Genomic DNA, 27,655 nt, shown 5'->3' with positions numbered 1-27,655 from the left:
GATCTGCTGAGTATTTCCAGCACTCTGTTTTTATTTCAGATTTCCAGCATCCACAATATTTAGCTTTTATTTTGTTCTCTTACCAGATGTCTAATTATGCAATCACCTTGCCTCTCCAACCCCAAGAAGGATAAACATTAATTGGTCTTTTGGCAATTGACCAAATACTGATTTGAGCACTTTCTAGGTAAATAGAAAGCACCAGGTACTTCTCAAAAGTAGTATGGTCAGTGGTCCAACTTGTCATAAGATGGGAATGTGTTGATGTCATCCTTCTAACACAGCTTGTGTGCACAGCATGTGCTATTGAACAATGGTTTGTCTCATTGGAGATGTGGGCGTTCAGTAGTCGTTCATCTCTCTGCACCCATTCATGTTAGCCAGGTCCCTAGATGTGTTAGTAAAGATGTTCCTGTCTCCTTGTCCAAAATAGTTAGTTGCAGTTTGGTATCGGCTGGAACCCACCCTCCCTGCAGTCGATACTTTTCTTACCATTATTCCATGTTAGAACTTGGAACTGGACTAAAGGAAGCCCTGCTGTTGCATGCCTATGAGGTCAGAAGAAGTGCTGTTCAGAAACATCTTGTACTGAACAAGACAAATTTCTGTTGGTTAATTGGTTGCACTTTCTCAGTAAAATACATATGAACTGTGTGCAAGCTGAAGTTGATAGCCACCAGAAAGGACTTGTTTGAGTCACTTAAGAGAATCATAGAGGGAAAATAGGGTTGCCATAAAGAACATGTATCTTGGATAGTACAGATGCTGAATCCAATATGAGCAGGCAGTTACAATGGTTTTACGACTGTTATATTTGACTGTTTGACACGGTGTAGGAGAGGCTGAAAGAGAGGTGTGCTCAACTTGGACTTGTAGATTTCCTGGTCTGAAGCTTCCTCCATGTGCACAACCTGAAATTGCCTGCAAAGCTGTGGTCATTTTGCTGATGTTGAAAATTCGCGAACTATCCTCCCAATCTCACAGACATCCAAGCACAGTTTGGGCATAAATTAGTAACATCTGCAGAAACAATGAAGGCTCAAGGAAATGTCGAACCCACACAGTTTTTTTTTGAGTCTTAAAATTTTAAGTTTCAATTCATTTTACCATTACGCTTGCATATCAGGCACAACATTTTTAAGAACCTGCAATCAGGGTGGTGTTTCAGTTATTGCCTTTACCATAAAAATGCATATTAAAATAAATATAATGGAGAAGGTCTCAGTAGGGAAATGATATTCAGAAAAGATTGCTATTGCAAGACCAGAAAAATGACAGTTTTATAATGCGCCTTGAAATCTGGTTGCACTGTTGAGAGACCCCTGGATAGGGGCAGTTGGGGGTTATTTGCATTTGAGAGCTAGGGGTTTTTCTGTGGGTGGAGATTCTTTTGATGGAAGGTTGATGGGCAGACTTGTAAAATAGAGGAGACTTGGACATACAGCCAAAATTCCTCCATCTTTTAAACCACATGATTTATTTGCGCCCAGATTCCATGTCTATCTGGGTGCAAATGCAAAGCATACGCTGTGCCGCTATATTTTCTGTACTGCTGCAACTTGAATCATTTTTCTATTTTGTAGTTTGTGATCTATATAATCACCTTTACATTCATTTTCTTTTGTATCATTGTTTAAAAAAAGGGAAACTCCAGTGTTTTTGAAGATATCAAGGTCCCCTGATGAAAAACTAAACTTATATTTTAAAGTTGATAATCAAAATCATGTCAATTTCTGGCATTTGATATTTTATTCCGGATTTCCTGCATTTGCAGTTTCTCTATTCAATTGAATTCTGGCTTCATTATTTTCTTGCTCTGTTGCACTTTATTTAGGGGTTGGATTTGGAACCTGCTCCTTTTGTTCCAGTTACAGATTTATGTGCTAGAGATATCGGGAATGGCTTGTTTTCCGATTCTCCTCTTCCTCCCCCTTGGGAAGAGCTTAGTCTCCACTCAGGACCTCTCGCTGAACAAGCTTGCATTTTGGTTTTGTAAATAAATTGAATAGATTTTTGTCTCCAAGACTGCTTTGATTGCTCTGCCAAAACCATTGATTATGCTTTACTGGCCAGAGGGAGTATCCCATAGATCTGTGGTTAGCTTGTGACGAGAGGTTATTCCAACTGCCATGAATAAAGTATTGCAATTGATTCTCTGTATTGGTGATTTATTTAAATTGAGTTAAGTGACTGGGATAAATACTTTTAATCACATACGTACCTACTTTTAGGGGAAGAAAATCAGGTAGATACAAGTCTTGAATTATCTGACAAGGTTCTTTTACTACTGCAATTCAATATTACAAAATTACCAATGAAGGCCTTTCAGGCCATATGCATTCACAAATCCAAAATGATCCTAAGTGCTCCCATTGCAGAGTCTAATTATTTCTTAAATCATTCTAGGTCTTGTTTGGATAAAGATGGCTTTTCATCTTAAACTGTATCGTAACTATGAAGTAAACATTACATGAAGGTGGCAGGTTTATGTACCATTGAATGTGATGTTAAATAGTAGTTGTGATAGTATTTGTACTATTAACTGTCTGTTACAGTGTAGTTTAGGCAGTCTTTAATGGGAAGCAGGGGGTAGGAGGTATGCTTCAGGCTATAGCAAACAAGAATAATTGAATCATTGAGAACTGGGAAGTAATGTATACAGAAAAATATGAGACTGTAACGAGTCTAGTGCAGGGAAGGAATGCTCAGTTTATATAAAATGCTGCTATTGTATAATCTATGTTTTTCAGTCTTCTCGGTATCACTGCTCTCTTTTAGCTAGCAGCTGAATGGCGATGCTCGCTGCCATGGTGAAAAATGTATTTTTCTTGCCAACAAACAGAACTTGCCTGACTGTTGATTGACAGTGCAATACAATTGCTACCACCAGGTCACTTGTTTTTCAGTTTTCCTTACTAGTTTGTGAGGAAGAGCATGAAATACTTGGGACCATTTCCCTTGAAGCAGGGAAAACGAAGATGAAGTTTGCTAGGAAGTATTTTAAAAACTATAAAGGGTTTTGATGGAACAGAATAGACAATGACTTTGTTTTCTGTGGTTGAGTAGGCAGTGACAAATGGTCATCAATTTAAAACCGATCCTGAATGAGGAGAGAAGTTAGGAGAAATTTCTTTACTCTTCGAGATGTTAAAACATGAATACTTTGCCACAGAATTGAGTTGAGGTAGGGATCATTGCATTTTCTCAGGGAAGAGTAGGTGAACTTTGAAGCAGAGGTGGTGAGGAAAGATTGCGTCAATGTGATTAATTTTGGATTGTTCCGGCAAAGAAGCTGGCACAGGCATATGAGCTGAATGACTTCCTTCTGTGCTAGAAACTTAAGTGGTTCTAAAGCAGCTTATGGGCTCTGTTTACCCCTACCCTGGATGTCACGGTTGAAGGGGTGTCATGTTATTCCGTATACTCTTGAGCATTTTACTTCTGGCATCTTTAGTTAATGTTGTAAATATAAACACATCGGTCAATACTCTGTACACACAATAAGACCAGCCCCCACCTGCAAAAAATTAAGGAGTGAAATAAATAAAAGAAACTAACTTCTGGAAGACTCGCACTCACTTTCAGTATTCTAATCTTATATTTATTGAATTCCTTTTGAAATTACTTACCAAGCTACCAATTAAATTGACTCTCCGTGATAGTACAGTTGGAACTTTGTTTGGGTTCTTTGACCCCTAAGATGGATTACCCTTTGTATAGCCTCATTTGTACAATTGCTAACTTCCCTACCTGAGTTGCATGCATTGAGGTTTTAGTTCCTTTGCTCACTTCTGAATTAGATATCAGGTTTTGCAAAGAAATCAGAATTATTCAGATTTCAAAAGAGAGTATTGTAATTTCATCAACTAAAAAATTTTGTGAAACTCATTGTAGATTTAAAAATAAAAGTATAGGGAAGATTTCAAAGCCATTCATTTTCTAAAGCTGTTGCATTAGCTTTCAAATCCCATATGGTTTCTGGCAGGCACCTGCCTTTTACTGCTGTAAATAAAGTTTGGGAAGGTTGGCACTGTGCCGTGAAGACTGGAGGCCTGTTTCACCCTTGATTTGTTTGAAATGATGCTCGGGGTAGGGGAGAAAAAGAGAGACTCTGAGCCTTTGCCAAATGTTTTTTCTAGTGTGCAGAAAATGGATGAAGCTTTGCCTCACTCAGGCTTAACTCTTTCCTGGAAGCTGCCTTGAGAGCAGCATTAGCAGATGCCTGCAAAGAGGTTTCATGGTCAAAACTTGATTAGAGAATGATCTCTTGCCTGCTGAGGACCAAAAAGTGGAGAGTTTAGTGGGTTTGGTGGGTGTGAGTGTGTGCAGCACAAAAATTACATGCTTGTTTTTAAATTAATTTGTTTATAATCATTTTTCGGTCGTCTATCATTCTCCTGTTAGTTTGTTTTAAACTAACAGGAGAATGATAGATGACCGAAAAATTATTATAATAGTTATTTGGTATTTCGATAGAATTTGAATGATCTATTAAAACCCGTATAATTTGGCAAGCTATGTACATGAATCAAAAGTTGGGGTGGGGAGGAAATCAAGGAAAGAAATAATAATTTAGCCAGGGGATTCCACACACTGGTGTAAGGAACCTGTAATAAAAATTACACATCACCCTGAACTCTCCATCTGAGTACTCATCTTGAATAAATGCTAAATATTACCCCTCTCGACCACTCCACTATCTTTAAATTGTCAGACTACTTGTCTAACATCCAGTACTGGATGAGCAGCAATTTCATTCAACTAATGACGTCATTGTCTTTGGTACCTCAAACTCCATTCCCTCGCCACTGACTTCATCCCACTCTTTGGCAACTATCTGAGACTGAATTAGAGCTTCCTGAACCTTCACATTATATTTGCCGTCGCGATGAGCTTCCTACCATATATCCTCACCATCACTAAGAGTGCCTATTTCCACCTCCATAACATGGCTGGATTTTGCCCCGCCTCAGCTCATCTGAAGCTGAAACCCTTACTCATGCTTTTGTTACCTCTAGACATGGCTATTCCAAGGCATTAATGTTAGTGCAGCACCAATCTGATCAGGAGGGCTCTAAACCAGCTCACAACCAACAATACTGCAGAAATGAAGACAAAAGCAAAATGCTGCAGAGTGCAGAAGTGGAGATTCAGTCTGGTGCAGCTGTTTGGTGAATGCAGTCTATTCAAACCAGGTCATCCACAGCAACATTTGGAATATCTGCACTATGGTTAAAGCTGATTTCTGATGAACTGTTAATGATTACACCTTTGTTAATATTTTTCTACTTCATGGTTTTATGTACTACTGTTTAGCATTTCCACACCTTTGTTACATTTACGCAAGTTATGTCTGGATGTGGAGTGGTTTTGACTTTTCTTTGTCACTAAACTTGTGCAGTGTAAATTGGGTGTTTGGCCTGACCTGGATCTCTGAAGTGAGAGAGAGTGAAATCCTTCCCTCTGGGGAGTTTTGCTCTGCTTCACTTCAGTAATTGGCTGTTGCCTGACTCTGTCTTCAGGCTACGTTTGCACAGTAACTGCAGCATTGGTGCACTAGCTTTGCACTGATGCTGCGGCTGTAATGTAAATGCTCCCTGGATTTCATTGATCTGTATTAAAGTCCAAGACAGAGTTATAATTCTAAACTATAACAGGAAGAAGCACAATATATGCAGAATATTCTAAAATGCACATTATCTAATTTTATTTCCTTTTTTAACTCCATAGGTGCTGACATCATGCCGAGTTTTTCTTTTGGCAGCACGGATTCCTACCAAGGTAAAAACTGCTTTTTGATTTTATTTTTTGTTCATCCTGATTTCAACCAGATGTGTTGGGGAGGAGGAGAGAAATATGAAGTATAAATTTGGTGGCTGTAACTTAAAAATTAAAATTCTTCAAGTGTGTTCCACTGTCATCAGACACTTGGGGGGGGTGACTTTAGCCAGACCTGCTCAGCAGAAAGCAGGCGAGTGGGCCATTCCTTCCCTGCCCTGGAGCCGCCGGGAGCTGGCACTGCCGGGATTTTACTGCAGGTGCCAAAAATATCCTTCCAAAGCTTGTGAGGCCTTTTTGGCATGTGCATGTCAGGTCCTGATGATTTCATCATGAACTGGCAGTCAGTTTCCAAAGAGGTCAACCCAGGGTGGGATTGGATCAAGGCCAGGAGAAAGCCTGGAACTGTAAGTTTCAGATTTTAGTTGATTTCCTCATGGATGCAATAGGATAAGGTGTCTGCTAAACCCCATAACAAATCTTGGGGCTCACCTTCCTTGATCTTGCTCTTCCAACCCCCACCCCAATCATAGGGAACCCCACAGTTCTGCCGGATAGCCCAATCCTGCAATACCTGCTTGGTGAGCTGCCTCGGTTTGCGCTGCTTTTTCCCAGCTTCCCGCCTGGAACCAGAATTTGTGTCTAGCCTTAAAGATCCGATATTTTATGTGCATAACCAGTTGTCTTCCTTGTCATAGCATTTCTAAATCTCATCAGCTAAGAAACCATCCTGTTTCATTTGACTCAAAATATGGTGCCTAAGTGCTCATTTGTTGTGGGACAAACGTGCATTTATGCCAGTGTCATTTATGACACGTTTAGTTCAGTTTAGAGATACAGCACTGAAACAGGCCCTTCGGCCCACCGAGTCTGTGCCGACCATCAACCACCCATTTATACTAATCCTACACTAATCCCATATTCCTACCACATCCCCACCTGTCCCTATATATTTCCCTACCACCTACCTATACTAGGGGTAATTTATAATGGCCAATTTACCTATCAACCTGCAAGTCTTTGGCATGTGGGAAGAAACCGGAGCACCCGGAGGAAACCCACGCAGACACAGGGAGAACTTGCAAACTCCGCACAGGCAGTACCCAGAATCGAACCCGGGTCCCTGGAGCTGTGAGGCTGCGGTGCTAACCACTGCGCCGCCCCACGTGTTCTCCATTTTAGTACAACTTACCTTTGAGACCATTTTGGATATTTTTTTTGAAGAGTTATGTGTTGGATAGAGTCCACAATAGGCTGCACACACTTTGTGTAGAAATAAATTTGATTGACTGGATGCTCTTTCCTTGTACTAAGTTGGGTCAAATGCCCTGTTTCTGTGCTGTAAATTCTATATACTATTGTACCAAACAGTTCCCCAGTATATTGTAATCCCAAATACATCAGTGCATTGTGGTGGTTTGCCAGTGGTGAGCATTTAGATTAATACCCTGCAATTTAAAAACACTAGATTTTAGGGAAAATGGTTTGTCTGAGGAGAGAACAATGTTTTGTAAAACTACATTTAATGAGATCTGTCTATGCATATATCTGTAAATATCAGTTCAACTGTTCTGTTAATGGCTAATGTATTCCTTTTTCATGTACTTTTATGTGCAACACTTCAGATGAACATTTTAAATTTATTTTTGAAACATTTTATTAAAATTACTTCAACTTCATCTGATCCCTTGAATGTAGTTGCAAATTTTCCCCGTTTTAAACAGACTGTATCATTCTGATTAATCTCAACATCGAGCAGAAGATTTTTCTCTTCAGCCTGTTACTCACTTCTTTGCCGCGGTTACAACTGCCGCCTGTTCTCTGCAGCGTCTTCTCAGTGATAAATCAACAAACCAGCTTTCATTTTCCACATTAAATTAATTTTATTCAGCTTAGTGGATTCATTGTTCATGAAGGTAAGTTTCATTTACTGATGGATATTGACTGGGTTGAAAACTTTGCAGTACATCAAACATTCTGGTCCATATGTAGAATCCACAGGTGACTTTACTAAGGAAGAGTCATCATAGAATGGGAGTCTGAAAACATTTTTCCAACATGTTGAGTTCATGTTCTCAAGCATCTCCTCCAAAGGCTTAGCTGATTGGAGACCAGATATTTCCCATATGTGGAAGGAGATAAAATGGAAGAAGCAGTCACTATGGATGGCTCCTGCATTTCTTGCAATGGGTATAAATTAGGACTATTGTGTCAGTCGTGGCTCAGTTGGCAGCAGTTTTGCTTCTGAGTCAGAAGAATTTGGATTCAAGTCCCACTCCAGGACCTGAGCACAAAAATTAAGGCTGACACTCCAGTGCAGTACTGAGGGAGTGCCGCACTGTTAGAGGTGTCATCTTTCAAATGAGACGTTAAACTGAGGCCCTGTCTGCCCCCTTAGGTGGACGTGAAAGATCCCATGGCACTGTTCAAAGAAGAGCAAAGGAATTATCCCTGGTGTCTTGACCAATGTTTATCCCTCAATCAGGCTGCCAGGTTTCCTACACTGCAACTGTGATCACGCTTTTTTTTAAAAAAAGTACTTCGTTGGCTGTAAAGTGCTTTGAGACATTCGGTGGTCATGAAAGGAGCTTTATGAATGCAAGTCTTTCTTGTTACTTTGCATTAGACATTGGGGAGAGTGGCAATTTTGGGAAGATTCAAGGGAAAGGAAGGAAGATACCTTCAAAAGAATAGTTCCCCAACATTAAGATTTACTTAAAATTTATCGCTATCTTTAATTCTGCAGTAGACTTCTGGATCTTGATATGTTCTCTCTGTGTTCATAATGTGTGAAGTTGTGTATCATGGAAGTAAAGCAGCTTTGGCAGGTCAGGTTGGGAAGAATTCAGCTAGATCTGACAGCTGGAATGTTTCTACCTGTGTAGAAGGCAGAGATCCTAATGAATGTAGCTTCTCCTTCTGTTTGGCTGGTATCCAGAACAGAAAATTAAAATGACTATTTTTAATATGCGTTAAAAAGACAGATTTTTAAACGAATATGCACCAGTAATTACATAAAATTACCCTGGAGGTTTCATTCCAGTCAACTGAATATGTATACATTAATGATTCATCTTCTGTTCAAAAAATCTGCTTTGAAAATTCATAAATTTGACAACTCTGGACTGGGCAGTTGAGTGCCGGCTTATCCAATTTGGTAGCACTGTCACTTGAGTCAGTGGGTACCATGAAAAAGCCATTTAACCTATGAGTCATCTGATTTCCTGTGGCTCCTTACTGTGCACAAATTGGCTGCTGTGTTTGCTCACATAAGTGACTATGTTTTAAAGGTAATTCACTGGATGGGAAGCACTCTCAGATGTCCAGAGAATGTGACCAAGTGCTGCAAAGATGCAAGCTTATGACTTTTCTGCAGAATTGCACAAAATACATAGTTCAGGGCATGAGGAATGTGGCCAATGAGTAATCATTTACTTGAGCAAAAATGCCATTTTAGCTTTTGCTAGGGTTGGTGGGACCATTCACTATTACTGAAAATGATGAGCAGCTTTAATAGAATATATCAAAATAAAAGATTCTTTGTACCCTGGAGAAAGAAGTTACTCTTCCTTCTGTATTTTGTTGTAAATAAAACGAGTTTTATTCTCAAAGCACATCAGTGACCTGGTAGGCCTTGGTTTTCAAAACAGTAAACTATTTTTCAAGTAATAACCCTTTTTGAGTTATGGCCTTCTAGCCATCTGCACAGGGATTATTGACTCCCATAGTTAAAGGGGAAGTGTACCCAGATCATCAAATTTTCACGTGTCGAGAATAAAGCTCTGTCAGCCTGAGGACATGATTGAAGCAGCTCCACAATTTCAGTCATGTTTGTTTTTAGATGCTAAGATAAGGGTCCGCTGTTCCTCTTTCCCTACTCAGCCCATTTGTGGTATCCCAAATATTTTACTTCTCTTGTCCCCCAGTCATGAGTCCAACTTAAAATATTTCCTTCAACAAAAGCACTGTACAGTAAGAGAAAAACATCCCTTATCCTTTTTTTAAAAAAGTGCATCTGAATGCTATGTTCTAATATTTATTTATGCAGTTACATTGATCACTTACCTGAAGATTAAAGAAGAATTGACCAAGCTGCGGAATGTTGCAGAGTTCAGTAGTTGGATGTTTGTGGAATACAGCAGTACTGTCGTGGTGATGTTGGGAATGGCATTAAACAGGAAATTAGAGATGCATGCGATAAAGGAACATCTGTAATTATGGGTGATTTTAATCTGCATGTAGATTGGGCAAATCAAATTAGTCACAATACCGTAGAGAAGGAATTCATGGAGTGTATACGGGATGGTTTTCTGGACCAATATGTTGAGGAACCAACTAGAGAACAGGCCATCCTAGACTGGGTATTGTGTAATGAAAGAGGAATAATTGACAATCCAGTGGCGCGTGACCCCTTGGGGATGAGCGACCATAATATGATAGAATTCTTCATCAAGATGGAGAGTGACGTAGTTGATTCTGAGACTAGGGTCCTGAATCTTAGTAAAGGAAACTACGAAGGTATGAGGCGTGTGTTGGTCATGACTGATTGGGAAGCGTTACTTAAAGGGATGACGGTGGATAGGCAATGGCAAACATTTAAAGAGCATGTGGATGAACTGCAACAATTGTTTATCCCTGTCTGCAGCAAAAGTAAAATGGGAAAGGTAGCCAAACAATGGCTTAGAAGGGAAATTGGAGATAGCAATAGATACAAGGAAGAGGCATATAAATTTGCCAGGAAAAACAACAGATCTGAGAATTGGGAGCAGTTTAGAATTCAGCAAAGGAGGACCAAGGGATTGATTAAGAAGGGGAAAATAGAGTACGAGAGCAAGCTTGCGGGGAACATTACAACTGACTGTAAAAGTTTCTATAGGTATGTGAAAAGAAAAAGATTGGTGAAGACAAATGTAGGTCCCTTACAGTCAGAAACAGGGGAATTTATTATGGGGAATAAAGAAATGGCTGACCAATTAAATGCATACTTTGGTTCTGGCTTCACAAAGGAGGACACAAACATCACACCAGAAATGTTGGGGAACACAGGGCTTAGTGAGGGAGAGGAACTGAAGGAAATCAGTATTCGTAGAGAAATGGTGTTGGGGAAGTTGATGGGATTGAAGGTCGATAAATCCCCAGGGCCTGATGGTATGCATCCCAGAGTACTTAATGAAGTGGCCCTAGAAATAGTGGATGCATTGGTGGTCATCTTCCAAGATTCTGTAGACTCTGGAACAGTTCCTACAGGTTGGAGGGCAGCTAATGTAACCCCACTAGTTAAAAAGGGAGGTAGAGAGAAAGCAGGGAATTATAGACCAGTCAGCCTGACATTGGTAGCGGGGAAAATTCTAGAGTCCATTATCAAAGATTTTATAGCAGAGCACTTGGAGAACAGTGGTAGAATCGGGCAGAGTCAGCATGGATTTACAAAAGGGAAATCATGCGTGACAAATCTATTAGAATTCTTTGAGGATGTAACTAGTAGAGTTGATGAGGGGGGTGTGGTTTACTTGGACTTTCAGAAGGATTCCGACAAAGTCCCACATAAGAGATTAGCATGTAAAATTAAACGCATGGGATTGTGGGTAGTGTATTGTGATGGATAGAAAATTGGTTGGCGGACAGAAAACAAAGAGTAGGGATAAATGGGTCTTTTTCTGAATGGCAGGCAGTGACTAGTGGGGTACCGCAGGGATCGGTGCTAGGACCCCAGCTATTCACAATATACATTGGTTCCCTCATCTAAATCATTAAATGTAATATCTCCAAATTTGCAGATGACACAAAACTGGATGGGAGGGTGAGTTGTGAGGAGGATGCAGAGAGACTTCAGGGTGATTTGGACAAGTTGAGTGAGTGGGCTAATCCATGGCAGATGCAGAATAATGTGGATAAATGTGAGGTTATCCACTTTGGTAGCAAAAACAGGAAGGCAGATTATTATCTGAACGGCTATAAACTGAGAGAGGGAATATGCAGCGAGACTGGATGTTCTCGTACACCAGTCGCTGAAGGTAAGCATGCAGGTGCAACAGGCGGTAAAAAAGGCAAGTGGAATGTTGGCCTTCATAGCGAGAGGATTCGCGTACAGGAGCAGGGATATCTTGCTGCAATTATACAGGGCCTTGGTGAGGCCACACCCTGGAATATTGTATGCAGTTTTGGTCTCCTTATCTGAGGAAGGATGCTCTTGCTATAGAGGGAGTGCAGTGAAGGTTTATCAGACTGATTCCTGGGATGACGGGACTGACGCATGAGGAGAGACGTATGGTTGTGGTTGTTGGAGATCAATCATCTGAGCTCCAGGACATACTGCAGGAGTTCCTCAGGGTAGTGTCCTAGGCACAACCATCTTCAGCTGCTTCATCAATGACTTTCCTAAAATTATAAGGTCAGAAGTGGGGATGTTCGCTGATGATTGCACAATGTTCAGCACCATTCATGACTCCTCAGATACTGAAGCAGTCCGTGTAGAAATGCAGCAAGACCTGGACAATATCCAGGCTTGGGCTGATAAGTGGCAAGTAACATTTGCGCCACACAAGTGCCAGGCAATGACCATCTCCAACAAGAGAGAATCTAACCATCTCCCCTTGACATTCAACGGCATTACCATCGCTGAATTCCCCCACTATCAACATCCGAGGGGCTACCATTGACGAGAAACTGAACTGGAGTAGCCATATAAATACTATGGCTACAAGAGCAGGTCAGAGGCTAGGAATCCTGCAGCGAGTAACTCACCTCCTGACTCCCCAAAGTCTGTCCATCATCTACAAGGCACAAGTCAGGAGTGTGATGGAATACTCTCCACTTGCCTGGATGGGTGCAGCTCCAACAACACTCAAGAAGCTCGACACCATCCAGGACAAAGCAGCCCGAACAAAGCTTGATTGGCACCCCATCTACAAACATTCACTCCCTCCACCACCGACGCACAGTGGCAGCAGTGTGTACCATCTACAAGATGCACTGCAGCAATGCACCAAGACTCCTTAGACAGCACCTTCCAAACCCACGACCTCTACCAACTAGAAGGACAAGGGCAGCAAATACATGGGAACACCACCACCTGCAAGTTCCCGTCCAAGTCACACATCATCCTGACTTGGAACTATATCGTCGTTCTTTCACTGTCGCTGGGTCAAAATCCTGGAACTCCCTTCCAAACAGCACTGTGGGTATACCTACCCCAAATGAACTGCAGCGGTTCAAGAAGGCAGCTCACCACCACCTTCTCAAGGGCAATTAGGGATGGGCAATAAATGCTGGCCTGGCCAGTAATGCCTACATCCCATGAATGAATAAATTAAAAAAAAAATAAGATTGCGTCGGTTGGGATTATATTCGCTGGAGTTCAGAAGAGTGAGGGGGGATCTCATAGAAACCTATTAAATTCTAACAGGACTTGACTGGTTAGATGCAGGAAGGATGTTCCTGATGGTGGGGAAGTCCAGAACCAGGGGTCATAGAGAAGGATATGGGGTAAACCTTTCAGGACTGAGATAAGGAGAAATTTCTTCATTCAGAGAGTGGTGAGCCTATGGAATTCGCTACCACAGAAAGCAGTTGAGGCCAAAACATTGTATGTTTTCAAGAAGGAATTAGATATAGCTCTTGGGTCTAAAGGGATCAAAGATTATGGGGCGAAAGCAGGAACAATCTACTGAGTTGGATGAATGGCGGAGAAGGCTTGAAGGGCCAAATGGCCTACGCCTCCTATTTTCTATATTTCTATGTTTCTATGAAAAAAACAAAGAACAAACTTCCATATATATTGTGCCGTCCCTGACCTTGGAACATGCCAAAGCACTTCACAATTGTACTGCAGGTAAACTTAACAGCCAATTTCTGCACAGCAAGGTCTTACAAACAGCAATGAAATAAATGTCCAGAACTCCCTCGCTGGTCTTCAAATAATGCCCTGGGAACTTTTACGACTACCCGAGGGGGCAGACGGGACACCAATATAAGGTGAATGGCAAAAGAACCAATGGCGAAATGAGGAAAGACTTCCACACAGTATGCTGTTAGGTACTGGAATGTATTGCCAGTGTGTGTGGTGGAGGCAGATACAAATGTAGCTTTCAAAGGGGAATTGGATAAGTACCTGAGGTGCGTAGGAAGTGTCGCCAGCTGCTTGAGTTCAAGCTCGGGTAGATGGGTGGCCATCCAGAAGATTAGGAAGAGGCAAGAAGTTCAGGAGTCTTCGGGGTGTGTGCCACTCTGAAACCGGGACTCTATTGGAGGCAGCTGGCAGTGACCAGAGCTGGAAGGAGTGCAGACCAGAGCATGGAATGGTGCTGCAAGGAACTGCACAGTGGGGAACAGCGAAAAGTAGAAATGCAGTTGTTATAAGAGATTACGTAGTTAGGGGAACAGGCAGGCATTTCTCTAACAGTCATCGTGACTCCCGCATGGTGTGTTGCCTCACGGTGCCAGGACATCATGGAGTGGATGCAGAAAATTTTGCAGGGGGGAAGGGAGGGAGCCAGAAGTTGTGGTACACGTCCGTATCAACAACATAGAGAGAGCAGGTGTTAAGATCCTACAGTCAGACTTTGAGGAGCTAGGGAGGAAGTTAAAAAGTAGAACCTCGAAGATAATAATCTCTGGATTACTCCAATTGTCACACGCCAGCGAGAGTAGAAATAGGAAGATACAGAGGATCAATGCGTGGCTTGAGGCATGGTGCAAGAGGAACGGCTTCAGATTTTTGGGGCATTGGGACTAGTTCTGGAGTAGGAGACACCGATTCAAAATGGACTGGTTGTGGTTCAACAGGAAAGGAACCAATGTCCTGGTGTGGAGATTCCATTGTGTGGTTGGAAAAGTTTTCAATTAAATTGACAGGGGATTGGGCATCAGCATATAGAAGCAGAAAAGAGGAATAAAGTGCGTAAAAGTCTGAGAGTGTTGGATAGTATTATAGAAGGAAGTTGTACCATATTCGATAGGAACAGGCAAAGAAGAACTATGAGGAATACAGGAACAGGTTTAGAATGCATATATATAAGCGCACAAAGTGTGGTGAATAGGGTTGGTGAACTGCAAGTACAAATAGCTGTGTGGGAATGATGTAGTGGCAATAATGGAAATGTGGCTTAAAAATGGTGAGGACTGGGTGCTTAATAATCAAGGGTACAAACTGTTCAGAAAGATGGAGAAGGAAAAAAAGAGAAGTGGGATGGCAGTTCTAATTAGGGAAGACATGTTATAAAGAGATTAACTTGAGTGGGCAAGGACAGAATCCATTAGATTAGAGTTGAGAAGCAAAAAGGGGATGATCACACTACTGGGGTATTCTGCAGGCCTGCAAGTGGAGAAAGGTAGAGGAGCAAATCTGCAGAGAAATCAGATGTGCAGGAACTATAGAATGGTGATATTGCCGACTTTAAGTACCCAAATATCTATTGGGATAATGTTAGAGTAAAGGGAAAGGAGAGGGAGGAATTTCTGAAATGTGTTCAGGAGAACTTCCTTCAGCAGTATGTTCTCTGGCTCCAACTAGGAAGGACATTGCTGGATCTGGTGCTAGGGAATGACGTGGGCCAAGTGGATCAAGTGTCTGTCGGGGAACATTTGGGTAAGAGTTATGATCATGTCATAAGGTTTAGACTAGTAATGGAGAAGTGGAAGGAACAATCTAAACTCGAACCTCTAAATGGGAAAAGAGCTGACTTCAATTGGATGAGAGGGGATCGAGCCAGAGTAAAATGGAACCAAAGACTGACAGGAAAATCTGTAACGAGACAATGGGTGATCTTTAAGGAGGAGATATTTCAAGCGCAGGCTTAGGTGCATTCCAACAGGGGTGAAAGATAGGGGAACCAAAGCCTCCTCGGATGACAACGAGATAGAGAGTATGATAAAAACAAAATAAAGGATGTATGATGCATGTCAGGCGAATTCTTCAGGTGAGAATTAGGCCAAGTAAGAGTAAGTTGAGAGGTGAAGAAATGAAGTGGAAAATAAGACTGACAAAGACAGAATATGAGACTAGAACGGCAGTTAACATAAAAGGAAACCCAAAAATCATCTTCCAGCATGTAAATTGTAAGCGGGTAGTAAGAGACGGGTGGGGCAGAAAGGGACAAAGAAGGTGATATATGCTTAGAGGCACAGGGCAAAGCGAGAATACTCAATGAATACTTTATCAACATATATTAAAGAGGAGGATGATTAATCATCGCTACAAGTGGAGATGGTAGAGTAATGGCTGAGGTGAAAATTGATAGGCAGTATGTACTGGAAAGGCTGGCTCTGCTTAGAGTGGATGTCACCTGGTCCGGATGGCTTGCATTCCAGGTTGCTGAGAGAAGTGGGAGTGGAGATGGTGGAAGGACTTGCCTTAATCTTCTAATCTTCCCGTGATACAAGGGAGGTGCCAGAGGATTGGAGGGTGGCGAATGTGACACCCTCATTAAAGAAAGGGTGTAAGGATATGCCTCGGTACTACAGTTTTATGTCAGTGGTGGGTAAGGCTTCAGAAACAATCAGGGGAAAAAAATCTACAGGCACTTGGAGATGTTTGAATTGATTAGAGAGCTAGCACAGATTCCTAAAAGGCAGATCCTGCTTGACTGCTCTAATTGAATTTTTTGATCAAGTAACCGAGAAGCTTGATGAAGGGAATGCACTGGAAGTTGCCTATATGCATTTTAAGAAGTGTTTGACCATCTACCACATAAAAGGCTAGTTAACAAAATTGAGGCTCATGGAATAGGTGGGTCAGTGTCAGTTTGAATAAAAAAAATTGGCTTAAAGACAGAAAACAATGAGTCAGGATAAATGGTTGTTTTTGAAACTGCAGGATGGCGGTCAGTGGTGTTCCCCAATTTTCAGTGCTGGGACCACTGCTTTTTTGATATATATTAATGAATTGGATATTGGAATACTGAGTGAAATCTCAAAATTTGCCGATGATGTCAAACTTGGAGGTGTAGCAAAGAGTGAAGATACTAATTGATTGCAACAGGACATAGATAGGTGAACAGAATAGGCAGACAAGCGGCAGATGGAAATTAGTAGAGAAATGTGAGGTGATGCTATTTGGCAGAAGAGATCGGGCAAGGCAATATAGGCTTAATGGCACAGTTTTAAAGAGTGTGCAGGGACAGAGGGACCTTGGGGCTCACGTGCACAAATCCATGAAGGTGGGAGGACATACTGAGAGCAGTTAGCAAAGCATATGGAATCTTAGGCTTCATTAATAGAGGTATTGAGTACAAAAGCAGGCATGTTATGCTGAAGCTTTATAAAGGTCAGGTTAGGCCACAACTTGAGTATTGCGTCCGGTTCTGGTCACCATACGGTTGGAAGGATGTGAAGGTCCTTGAGAGGGTGCAGAGGAGATTTACCAGAATGGTTTCCGTGATGATGAATTTTAGCTACAAGGTTTGTTTGAATTATCTGGGGTTGTTCTTAGAAGAACAAGGGCAGCAGGCTCAAGGGAACACCACCACCTCTAACTTCCCCTCCAAGTCACACACCATCCTGACTTGGCAATATATTGACACTCCTTCGTCATTGCTGGGTCAAAATCTTGGAACTTCCTACCTAGCAGCACTGTTGGTGTGCCTAAACCCCACAGACTGCAGCAGTTCAAGCAGGTGGCTCACCAGCACCTTTTTCTAGGGCAATTAGGGATGGGCAGTAAATGCTGGCTTTGTCAGTGACGCTGCCATCCCATAAACTAATAAAAAAAAAAATTAAATGGGGGAGGTTGAAGAATGATGAGGCCGAGGTCAAGACCAATCCCATTCTCACTCAGTGACTTTTCATATGCTATATTACTTTGTAGAAGGAGTCATGAGATGGTGATCTGGAGCAGGACATAGTCTCACTTGAATTGTCCCCACTGTCACGCAAGTGGAGATCAGCTAACTCAGCTCAGACTTGACATTGAATCTGCGACTAGCTGTGCCAGATCACTTTGGTATCAGTTGGTACAAACTGAAAGGTATTTTCTTTGTAAGGCTTAAGTATTCAGTTGTCTGGAGGGCATTGGTTTATTTCTTTGGTATGACATTTCTCTTATGAAACCAGCCTATCTTATGCATAGGACTAGGCATTTTCATGATGTGTGTCTTGCAGCATAATGGAATTTGAATTAAATCTTTTTAAAACTTATTTTGAATTGGCTGATCTCAACCATGATGGCTGCAGCTGGTTTGGACCAGAGGACAGGAAAACTAGACAGGATTTATGGTCCTGATCGCTAATCAGTGACCTCTGTTGAAGAACATGTAGAGATGTAGAGGGATGGCGCTGTGGTTAGCACCGCAGCCTCACAGCTCCAGCGACCCGGGTTCAGTTCTGGGTACTGCCTGTGCGGAATTTGCAAGTTCTCCCTGTGACCGCGTGGGTTTCCGCCGGGTGCTCTGGTTTCCTCCCACAGCCAAAGACATGCAGGTTGATAGGTAAATTGGCCCTAGTGTCGGTCGGAGAATGGTGGGGATGTGGTAGGGAATATGGGATTAATGTAGGATTAGTATAAATGGGTGGTTATTAGTCGGCACAGACTCGGTGGGCCGAAGGGCCTGTTTCAGTGCTGTATGACTCTATGTCACGTGAGACCAAGACAGAACTTGGCCATGTTGTTTCTCAACAGCCAGCAAGCCATTTGATGCTTGCTGTCTAGGCTCACATGAAAAATAGTCAGTTAGGGGAGGGTTATTAGAAGAACAGTAGGGAAGGTCTATGAGAGGGTGGAGGGCAGGGGAGATTAAATGACAAAGCTTTCGTGGTAAGGGGACAAGTAAAAAAACAAAAGATATGTCTAGAGGAGGTGTATTGGCAGGATTGCTGCCGTCCGAACACAAAGTTTAAAAAAAATTAAGATAGCATTGCGAGAAGAAAACCAAACCAGCAAAAAAAAAGAAAGAAAATGGGGCAGAGGTTAACATCTAAAATTGTTGAACTCAGTATTGAATCTGGAAAGTTGTAAAGTGCCCAGTTGAAAGATGAGGTGCTGAACCTCAAGCTTGCATTGAGCTTATTGAAACACCATTGCAGCCCAAGGACAGAAAAGTCAGAGTGGGAGCAAGGTGGAGAATTAAAATGACAGCCTACTGGAAGCTTGGGTCATTCTTGGGGATTGAGCAGAGGTGTTCCGCAAAGCGGTCACCCAGTCTGCATATGGATCCACCAATGTGGAAGAGGGCATGTCGTGAGCAGTATACTAAATAGAAAGAAGTACAAGTAAATCAATGTTTCACTTGGAAAGAGTGTTTGGGGTCTTCGACTTTGAGAAGGGAGGAGGTAAAAGAGCCAGTGTTGTATCTCTTGCATTTGCATGGAAAGGTGCCGTAGGTAGGAAAAGGAGCAGGTGATGGGAGTGACTGAGGAGTGGACCAGAGTGTCATGGAGGGAATGGTCCCTTCAGACTGCTGAAAGAGAATCACTTGCAATGGCTTCTCTTCTTGCTCCTGAACCGTTGCCTCTGGTGTTTCCCAAGAATCAATCCTTCGCCCCCTCCTATTTCTCATCTACGTTCTCCCCCTTGGTGACTTCATCCAAAAGCACAGCATTAGTTTTCACATGTAGGCTGGCAACACCCAGCTGTAACTCACCACCACCTCTCTCGACTTCTGCACTGTTGCTAAATTATGAGACTGCTTATCCGACCTCCAGTACTGGATAGCAGAAATTTCCTCCAATAAGATATTGGGAAGACTGAAGCCATTGTTTTCAGTCCCCACTCCAAACGTTATTCCCTAGCTACTGATTCCATCCCTCTCCCTGGCAACGTTCCAAAATTAAGCCAATCTGTTCACAAGCTTGGTGTCACATTTGACCCCGGGATGAGCTTCATATTCACCGCATAATGAAGACGGTCTATTTCCACCTCTGTAACATTGCCTGACTTTGCCCCTGACCCAGCTCTTGTGCTGTTGAAACCCTCATTGATGCTCATTGATGCCTTCGTTAACGTCTAGACTTGACTATCCCACCGCACTCCTGACTGATCTTCCACATTCTACCCTTGGCAAACTTAATGTCATCCAAAATTCTGCTGCCCATATTTTAACTCACACAAAGCCCTGTTTACCTATCGCCTGAATGCTCTTTGACCTACATTGGCTCCTTGTTAAGCAATGCCTTGATTTTAAAATTCTCATATTTTCAAATCCCTCCATGGCTTCACCCATCACTATGTCTAATTTTCTTCAGCCCACAACCCTCTGAGATATCTTCGATTCTGGCCTCTTGAGCTTCCCTGATTTTATTCACTCCACCATTGGTGGCCACTCCTTCAGTTACTTAGGCCATAAGCTCTGGGATTCCCTCCCTATATCTCTGCGCCTCTCTAACTCGCTTTTCTCCTTTCAAGACACTCCTTAAAACCTATCTCTTTGACCAAGCCTTTGGTCATCTGACCTAATACCTCTGTATGTGGCTCGGTGTCATCTTTGTTATAATGCCGCTGTGAAATGCCTTGGGACATTTTATTACATTAAAGATGCTATATAAATATATGTTGTTAAAGGGGAGGAAAGGGGAAAGATGTGCTTGGTGGCATCATGCTGGAGGTGGCGGAAATGGAAGATGATCTGGAGGATAATCTGTTGAATGCGAAGGCTGGTGGGTTGGAAAGTGAGGACAAGTGGAAAGCTATCGTTCTGGGAGGGAGGCGAAGGGATGAGAGCAGAAATGTATGAAATTGGTGTTGTGATCTCAGATCCTTTGTAGTTGGACTGAGACTGCCCAAATTCACTTCACTGCAGAGCCTTGCAGCAGTCCAAGAGAAGAGCTGATCCCCTCAGTCTTGAACAGATTTGGATCACAAACCCCAGAAGTGCATTCTTACAATCTGTTGTGCTATTCTGTATGCCATATGGATTGCTCATGCTATCTCTGGATTAAATTACTTCAAAGAAGGTAAATCTGAGGTAATTTTTTTTAAATTTCATTCATGGGATGTTGGCGTCACTGGCTAGGCCAGCATTTCTTGCCCATCCCTAATTGCCCTTGAGAAGGTGGTGGTGAGCCGCCGCCTTGAACCGCTGCAGTCCATGTGGGGTAGGTACACCCACAGTGCTGTTAGGTAGGGAGTTCCAGCGACAGTGATGGGACGGCGATAAAGTTCCAAGTCAGGATGGTGTGTGGCTTGGAGGGGAACATGCAGGTGGTGGTGTTCCCATGCATCTGCTGTCGTTGTCCTTCTAGGTGGTAGAGGTTGAGGGTTATTAAGGTGCTGTCTAAGGAGCTTTGGTGTGTTGCTGCAGTGCATCTTGTAGATGGTACACACTGCTGCCACGATGCGTCGGTGGTGGAGGGAGTGAATGCTTTTGGATGGTGTGCCAATCAAACGGGCTGCTTTGTGCTGGATGGTGTCGAGCTTCTTGAGTGTTATTGGAGCTGCACCCATCCAGGCAAGTGGAGAGTATTCCATCACAGTCCTGACTTGTGCCTTGTAGATGGTGGACAGGCTTTGGGGAGTCAGGTGGTGCGTTACTCGCCGCAGGATTCCCAGCCTCTGATCTGCTCTTGTAGCCATGGTATTTATGTGGCTACTCCAGTTCAGCTTCTCGTCAAGGGTAACCCCCAGGATGTTAGTGAGGTATTCAGCAATTATACTGCCATTGAATGTCAAGGGGAGATGGTTAGATTCTGTCTTGTTGGAGATGGTCATTGCCTGGCACTTGTATGGCACGAATATTACTTGCCACTTATCAGCCCAAGCCTGGATATTGTCCTGGTCTTGCTGCATTTCTACACGGACTGCTTCAGTATTTGAGGAGTCACGAATGGTGCTGAACATTGTGCAATCATCAGCGAACATCCCCACTTCTGACCTTATGATTGAAAGAAGGTAGTTAATGAAACAGCTGAAGATGGTTGGGCCCAGGATACTACCCTGAGGTACTCCTGCAGTGATGTCCTAGAGCTGAGATGATTGACCTCCAACAACCACAGCCATCTTCCTTTGTGCTAGGTATGATTTCAACCAGTGGAAAGTTTTCCCCCGGATTCCCATTGACTCCAGTTTTGCTAGGGCTCCTTGATGTCAAGGGCAGTCACTCTCTCCTTACGTCCATGTTTGAACCAAGGGTGTAATGAGGTCAGGAGCTGAGTGGCCCTGGCGGTTGATGGCACTGTTGATGACCCCTTCCATCACTTTACTGATGATTGACAGTAGACTGATGGGCTGGTAATTGGCCAGGTTGGACTTGTCCTGCTTTTTGTGTACAGGACACACCTGGGCAATTTTCCACATTGTCGGGTAGATGCCAGTGTTGTTGCTGTACTGGAACAGCTTGGCTAGGGGTGTGGCAAGTTCTGGGGCACAGGTCTTCAGTACTATTGCCGGAATGTTGTCAGGGCCCATAGCTTTTGCAGAATCAAGTCATTTCTTGCTATCTCGCAGAGTGAGTCGAATTGGCTGAAGACTGGCATCTATGAGGCTGGGGACCTCAAGAGGAGGCCGAGATGGATCATGCACTTGGCACTTCTGCTGAAGGTTGTTGCAAATGCTTCATCCTTATCTTTTGCACTGATTTGCTGGGCTCCCCCATCATTGAGGATGGGGATATTTGAGGAACCACCTCTTCCAGTTAGTTTTTACTTGTCCACCACCATTCACGATCGGATGTGGCAGGACTGCAGAGCTTAGATCTGATCATTGGTTATGGGATCGCTTAGCTCCGTCTGTCGCATGCTGCTTATGCTGTTTGGCATGCAAGTAGTCCAGTGTTGTAGCTTCACCAGGTTGACGCCTCATTTTGAGGTAGGCCCGGTGCTGCTCCTGGCATGCCCTCCTGCACTCTTAATTGTTGTTGAGTAAATATTTATCTTTAACCTTTTCACTATATTTAAAACAAAAAGTCTCTACTAAAATTGTAATGTCCAGTAAAGGCATGTTCTATTCTTACCTTTAAACATGGACTGTATTCAGCATAGAATCTTCTGGACCTGAATTTTCTTTATAAATGAATGGCAATGGACATTAAAAGGCTGCATAAGATGGCTGCCAAGGGTCAGGTGACTTTTGCAATTTCAGCCCAGACTCAAAAGTATCTCCAGTATTTGGAAAGTTCCTAATTGAGTGACCATGGGTGGAGTGTCTCCCGTGAATGGACATGTCACGACCAAACCATTTGTGGAATTCGCACCTCCAATTGTATGTGGTCTGACCCAAAACTCAATATCTATGGACTTCTAGACTCACTGTCTCTGAGCTCAAAACTTAATAGAGAGCTGAAAGAAAACAGTGAAATTCGAAGTAGGTGCAAATGGCCACCATCCATCCCCACTGTATAACAATCATTCTGGGTGGACAATAGAAGTATTGATCTGGTAGCCACCTAACTGAAGTTCATCACAAGTAATGAATCTTATTAGTCCAAGAACGAGGGAGAAACTGGTCAGTCTGCAAACCACAGCTGCAGCGGCGGCAACAATAGGAGAACACTATCCCTAAAAACTGGAGACTGCAACATCCTAAGGGCTCCAAGACTGTTCCTTTTTCAAGTCCACCAGTACAGAAAACTGACCACCTGGTAATGAGACGACAAGCAACTAACTTCGTCATCTGCTGAAAATCCACCTCTTCGAGAGAATTCTGCAACAATTTATATATGACTCTGGATGTCGAATCCATCTAACTACCCTTCAGGAGTGAAAATGCCTTCTTCACCAGGCCTGCAATGCATGTCTTTTTCCCAAGGCGAGCCAAAATCACGTGACTTACAACCTAGCGCTTTGTTTGTAATTGGTAAAAGTGCACTATCCTCTTTAACAGTTTTCTTTCTCGAGTGAGTGTGTGGTGAGTGAGCGATTGACATAGCGTTAGACCTTCGGGGTGATTGTATGAATAAAAATAATCCTCTTTATTTAAACCCATGAAAAGTGTGCTGCTGGTTATTCAAATTGGCCACACACTTGAGTTAAGAAACAGACACACATCTTCCTTGTCATAAGCACACTGGTTACAGACAATAAAGAGAAGGGAACTGGAATTTCAGTTCTCTCTCAATTCTGTCTGTAATGATGCTGAATTGAAAAAGCTGAAATTAACTCTAATTTGTTGCTCTGGGAAAAAAAAATCTTGTTTGATTGACAGGGCACAGAAATTTAGGCAGTCATTTTAAATATGCGAAGCTGTGATTATAAATTTGAAAACAAATAATAGCTTATCCATTTGTGACTTTTTAAAGAAAAAGAAAATGCTTCCTACATTTGTCACATTTATATAGGAATGATATTTTGCCCCATTGTGCCATTTATCTTTCACACAAGCACCCAAGGGCCGTCCACTTCATTTTCTTAGTTTACCCAATACATTGACAGCACACTGAGGATAATGGCAGCTACTTGTTGAATCACAAGGCAATAATCTAATTAAGGAGTTAAAATTATAGCTGAAACCATAGAACGCACGGGTTAAATTTGTGCAGAAAGTGTGCCGCGTTATTAAGTTACTTTTGAATATACATGACAGGAAAATTCATTCACTTTACTATAATTGTTTCTGCCATGCAAAAAAAATTATCTTATCCGCCCAAATTTTGTGGTAGATGTATCAGTGAGCTTAATGCTCACGGTTATTCAAGTGTCAATCAGACAGCAAGTTCGAGCGACTGCACACGTGCAGTTACATGGGGAAATCGGGAAGTTGCTATCTGAGTTTTCCTGCTCCTCCAAAAAGCTAAATGGAACAGCATGATAGGTACCCAGTAGATTTCAGAAAAAGTTGGGGCATGTCCATTCCAGTGTAAGTAAATTTTTAACAATATGATACATCTTAATTGCTGCAAAACAGCCTCTCTGGCACTGAAAATGTACTTATACAAGTGCAAAGTTTCATTCCCGAACTTTTTAATTATTGGGAAATTTAAATATTTTTAATTTTTTCTTTGTTTCAATAAGCTCTCTTAATCCCATCTTTCTTTCCCTCTTCATTTTGCTTTCTGTACATGATCTGACATTAAATGAAATATTCTTAATTGAGACTTCCTGGTTCAGGCTCTGCACTGCTCGATAACAATTCATCAACCTGATCGGTTACGGAAGTAACAATTGCTTGTCTTGTTCACACAAGTCAGATCCCCTGTAGAGGGTGCTGTACCAAAGTGGCTTTTAATCACAGCAAGTTCTGGTGCAGAAGCCCAGAGAATGTCCGTGGGAAATGTAATTGTAATGGATGGCTGGCGCCGTTCATTTGTTGCTAAGACCAACATTCAGGCTGTTGTGTTTGTTTTATAATTGTTTGTAAAGTATGCCAATATGTTGCTAAACACCTATTCCACAGAGTATATCAGGGTTCTAACCAGGCTTTTAATCATCTGTTGGCAAATATGACATGTTAAAAGCAGAACTTCCAAATGTTTTGAATGCAAAATAAGTTGCTAACTTTAAAAAAAATATTGTATGCTTGTATTTGAATGACAGAAATCCAAAGTTATCAGTCCATATCTTTTGAGGGTTTAAAAATTATTTTTTCTCCTGAAAGCTCAGTAGCCTGTAACAACAACCTGTTATCTGTGTGACACAAGTTGTTTTTACACTGTCTGCGACATGCACTAGCCCTGGTAGTTCTCAAAAGATATGCAGCCTTGTGTAGCTGGTTGTAATCTTTACCATAAAACTACATGACCCTTTAAAGCTGGTAGATAAAGGAAGACCTGTTTTTTTTTTTGCCGTCTTCCTGATTGGTAGTTTTGCATTTGGTTTGCCACCAGGTGTACGAGATCCGTGCTTCTGGGAGTCGATGGTACTTGCACGAGTTTTGTGTAATGTTAAAGCAGCTTTGGGTTAGCAAATCAAGATGTTGAGGCAGAGTTGGTCCTTGTTGCAACCACGGAAAATGGGAGCAAAAAGGGCCAATTACACAGCTGTATCCTCCCCTGAGGAGTATTGACAGGCAGAGAGATCTGGGCGTACAGGTCCACAGGTCACTGAAAGTGGCAACGCAGGTGGATAAGGTAGTCAAGAAGGCATACGGCATGCTTGCCTTCATCGGTCGGGGCATAGAGTATAAAAATTGCCAAGTCATGCTGCAACTGTACAGAACTTTAGTTAGGCCACACTTAGAATATTGCGTGCAATTCTGGTCGCCACACTACCAGAAGGACGTGGCGGCTTTGGAGAGGGTACAGAAGAGGTTTACCAGGATGTTGCCTGGTCTGGAGGGCATTAGCTATGAGGAGAGGTTGGATAAACTCTGATTGTTTTCACTGGAACGACGGAGGTGGAGGGGCGACATGATAGAGGTTTACAAAGTTATGAGCGGCATGGACAGAGTGGATAGTCAGAAGCTTTTTCCCAGGGTGGAAGAGTCAGTTACTAGGGGACATAGGTTTAAGGTGGGAGGGGCAAAGTTTAGAGGGGATGTGCGAGGCAATACACAGAGGGTGGTGAGTGCCTGGAACTTGTTGCCGGAGGAGGTGGTGGAAGCAGGTACCATAGAGACGTTTAAGAGGCATCTTGACAAATACATGAATAGGATGGGAATAGAGGGATACGGATCCCGGAAGTGCAGAAGGTGTTAGTTTAGGCAGGCATCAAGATCGGCGCAGGCTTGGATGGCCGATTGGCCTGTTCCTGTGCTGTACTGTTCTTTGTTCTTTGATGCATATTGGCCTCAAATGATATCCAGGTCATCTTTTAACTGGTATTAAGCTGTATGCCTCTGTTAATGAGGTGCATAATATCTGTTTAAGGGGCCCTTCAAGAAATTGAGCAATGCTGAGCAGAGCAGCTGGGAAAAAAAAAATCAAAGTATTTTGAGTGAATTGTGGGAATCCAGTGGCCTGATTTTCAAATCTTGTGGCAATAGACAGTGACTGTAAAATAGCAGCTGTTCTGTGTCACACACGTGGACTCCTTAACATTGAAAATACCAATCAAAGTATAAGGAATAACAGGTTCTGTGGGTACTGAGAGATTTTCAATGAAACACACTCCCCACACGCTGAATTTAGTGTACAATGGATGTTTCTTGTTTATCAACTGCTGATGAAATTCCAGTAAACTTGCTTTGATAATGTTACAGTCTTAGCTATGTCGTAACTGTTTGACATATTCCATTTTGAGTTTACAGTAACATCTACTTGAAGGATGTGTACATTCTAATCTTATCACTGATTCAGGTAACTCAGTTGAGGGTGGGAGGAAGAGTGAAAATTACTTGCACTGGGTGGAATGAAGGAGAAATCAGAGGCTCAATAAAAACATGAACTCCTGGAGAATTTTGCTAAGAAGGCACACAAACATGTCATTGGGGAAACAAAATGAAGCTTTAAGTCATGGTCTCCCCTCACTCACTCACTCACTCACTCACTCTCTCCCTCCCTCCCCCACTCCCTCACTCACTCTCTCTCTCTCTCTCTCTCTCTCCCTGTCTCTCTCTCCCTGTCTCTCTCTCTCGTCCTCCTCGTTCTCGCTCTCTCTCTGCCTCGTCCTCCTCGCGCTCTCCCTCGCCCTCCTCTCGCTCTCTCTCTCTCTTCTCGCCCTCCTCTTGCTCTCTCTCTCCCTTGCCCTCCTCTCGCTCTCTCCCTCCCTCGCCCTCCTCTCGCTCTCTCTCTCCCTCGCCCCCCCTCGCGCGCCCCCCCCTCGCGCCCATTTTCAAATTGTTCTCCAAATTCATTTAAAATTATATTGCAGTCTCTGCCTCAAAAGCCACTTGTGGTAAAGTATTCTATCCTCTTATAAGTCTCTTGTGGAAAAAATCTACCAGCAGTAATTCTTAGTTTATGTCCCTGTCCTGCTAGGCCCCCATCTGCCAAGAAAGAGGCACATGAATTTGGTCATGAACATTGATTTTAAACTGTTACTGGAGTGATGAAAAGACTTGTTCAACAGATCAGCCGTGGCTGGAAAAGACCTTTGCATATTAATAGACGGTGATTGGAAGGACGAAGAACCATTCCCT

The 27,655-nt window shown here is 42.6% G+C and overlaps 1 protein-coding gene across 3 annotated transcripts in view; it reads left to right on the top strand.

Annotated features, from left to right (window-relative positions):
- Nucleotides 1-27,655, top strand: part of LOC137384042 (F-actin-uncapping protein LRRC16A-like) — a 488,125-nt gene that overhangs the window by 84,637 nt on the left and 375,833 nt on the right. For all 3 annotated transcript variants that reach the window (XM_068057622.1, XM_068057608.1, XM_068057615.1), the window contains exon 3: nt 5,731-5,781. In XM_068057622.1, coding sequence (XP_067913723.1) covers nt 5,731-5,781 — 51 coding nt within the window. The remainder of the gene's footprint in view (nt 1-5,730; nt 5,782-27,655) is intronic.

The sequence above is a fragment of the Heterodontus francisci genome, chromosome 2 (assembly GCF_036365525.1).
Source record: "Heterodontus francisci isolate sHetFra1 chromosome 2, sHetFra1.hap1, whole genome shotgun sequence".
Classification (NCBI taxonomy): Eukaryota; Metazoa; Chordata; class Chondrichthyes; order Heterodontiformes; family Heterodontidae; genus Heterodontus; species Heterodontus francisci.
The sequence above is the reverse complement of the archived record's forward strand: the minus strand, read 5'-3'. Positions and strand labels throughout refer to the sequence as shown.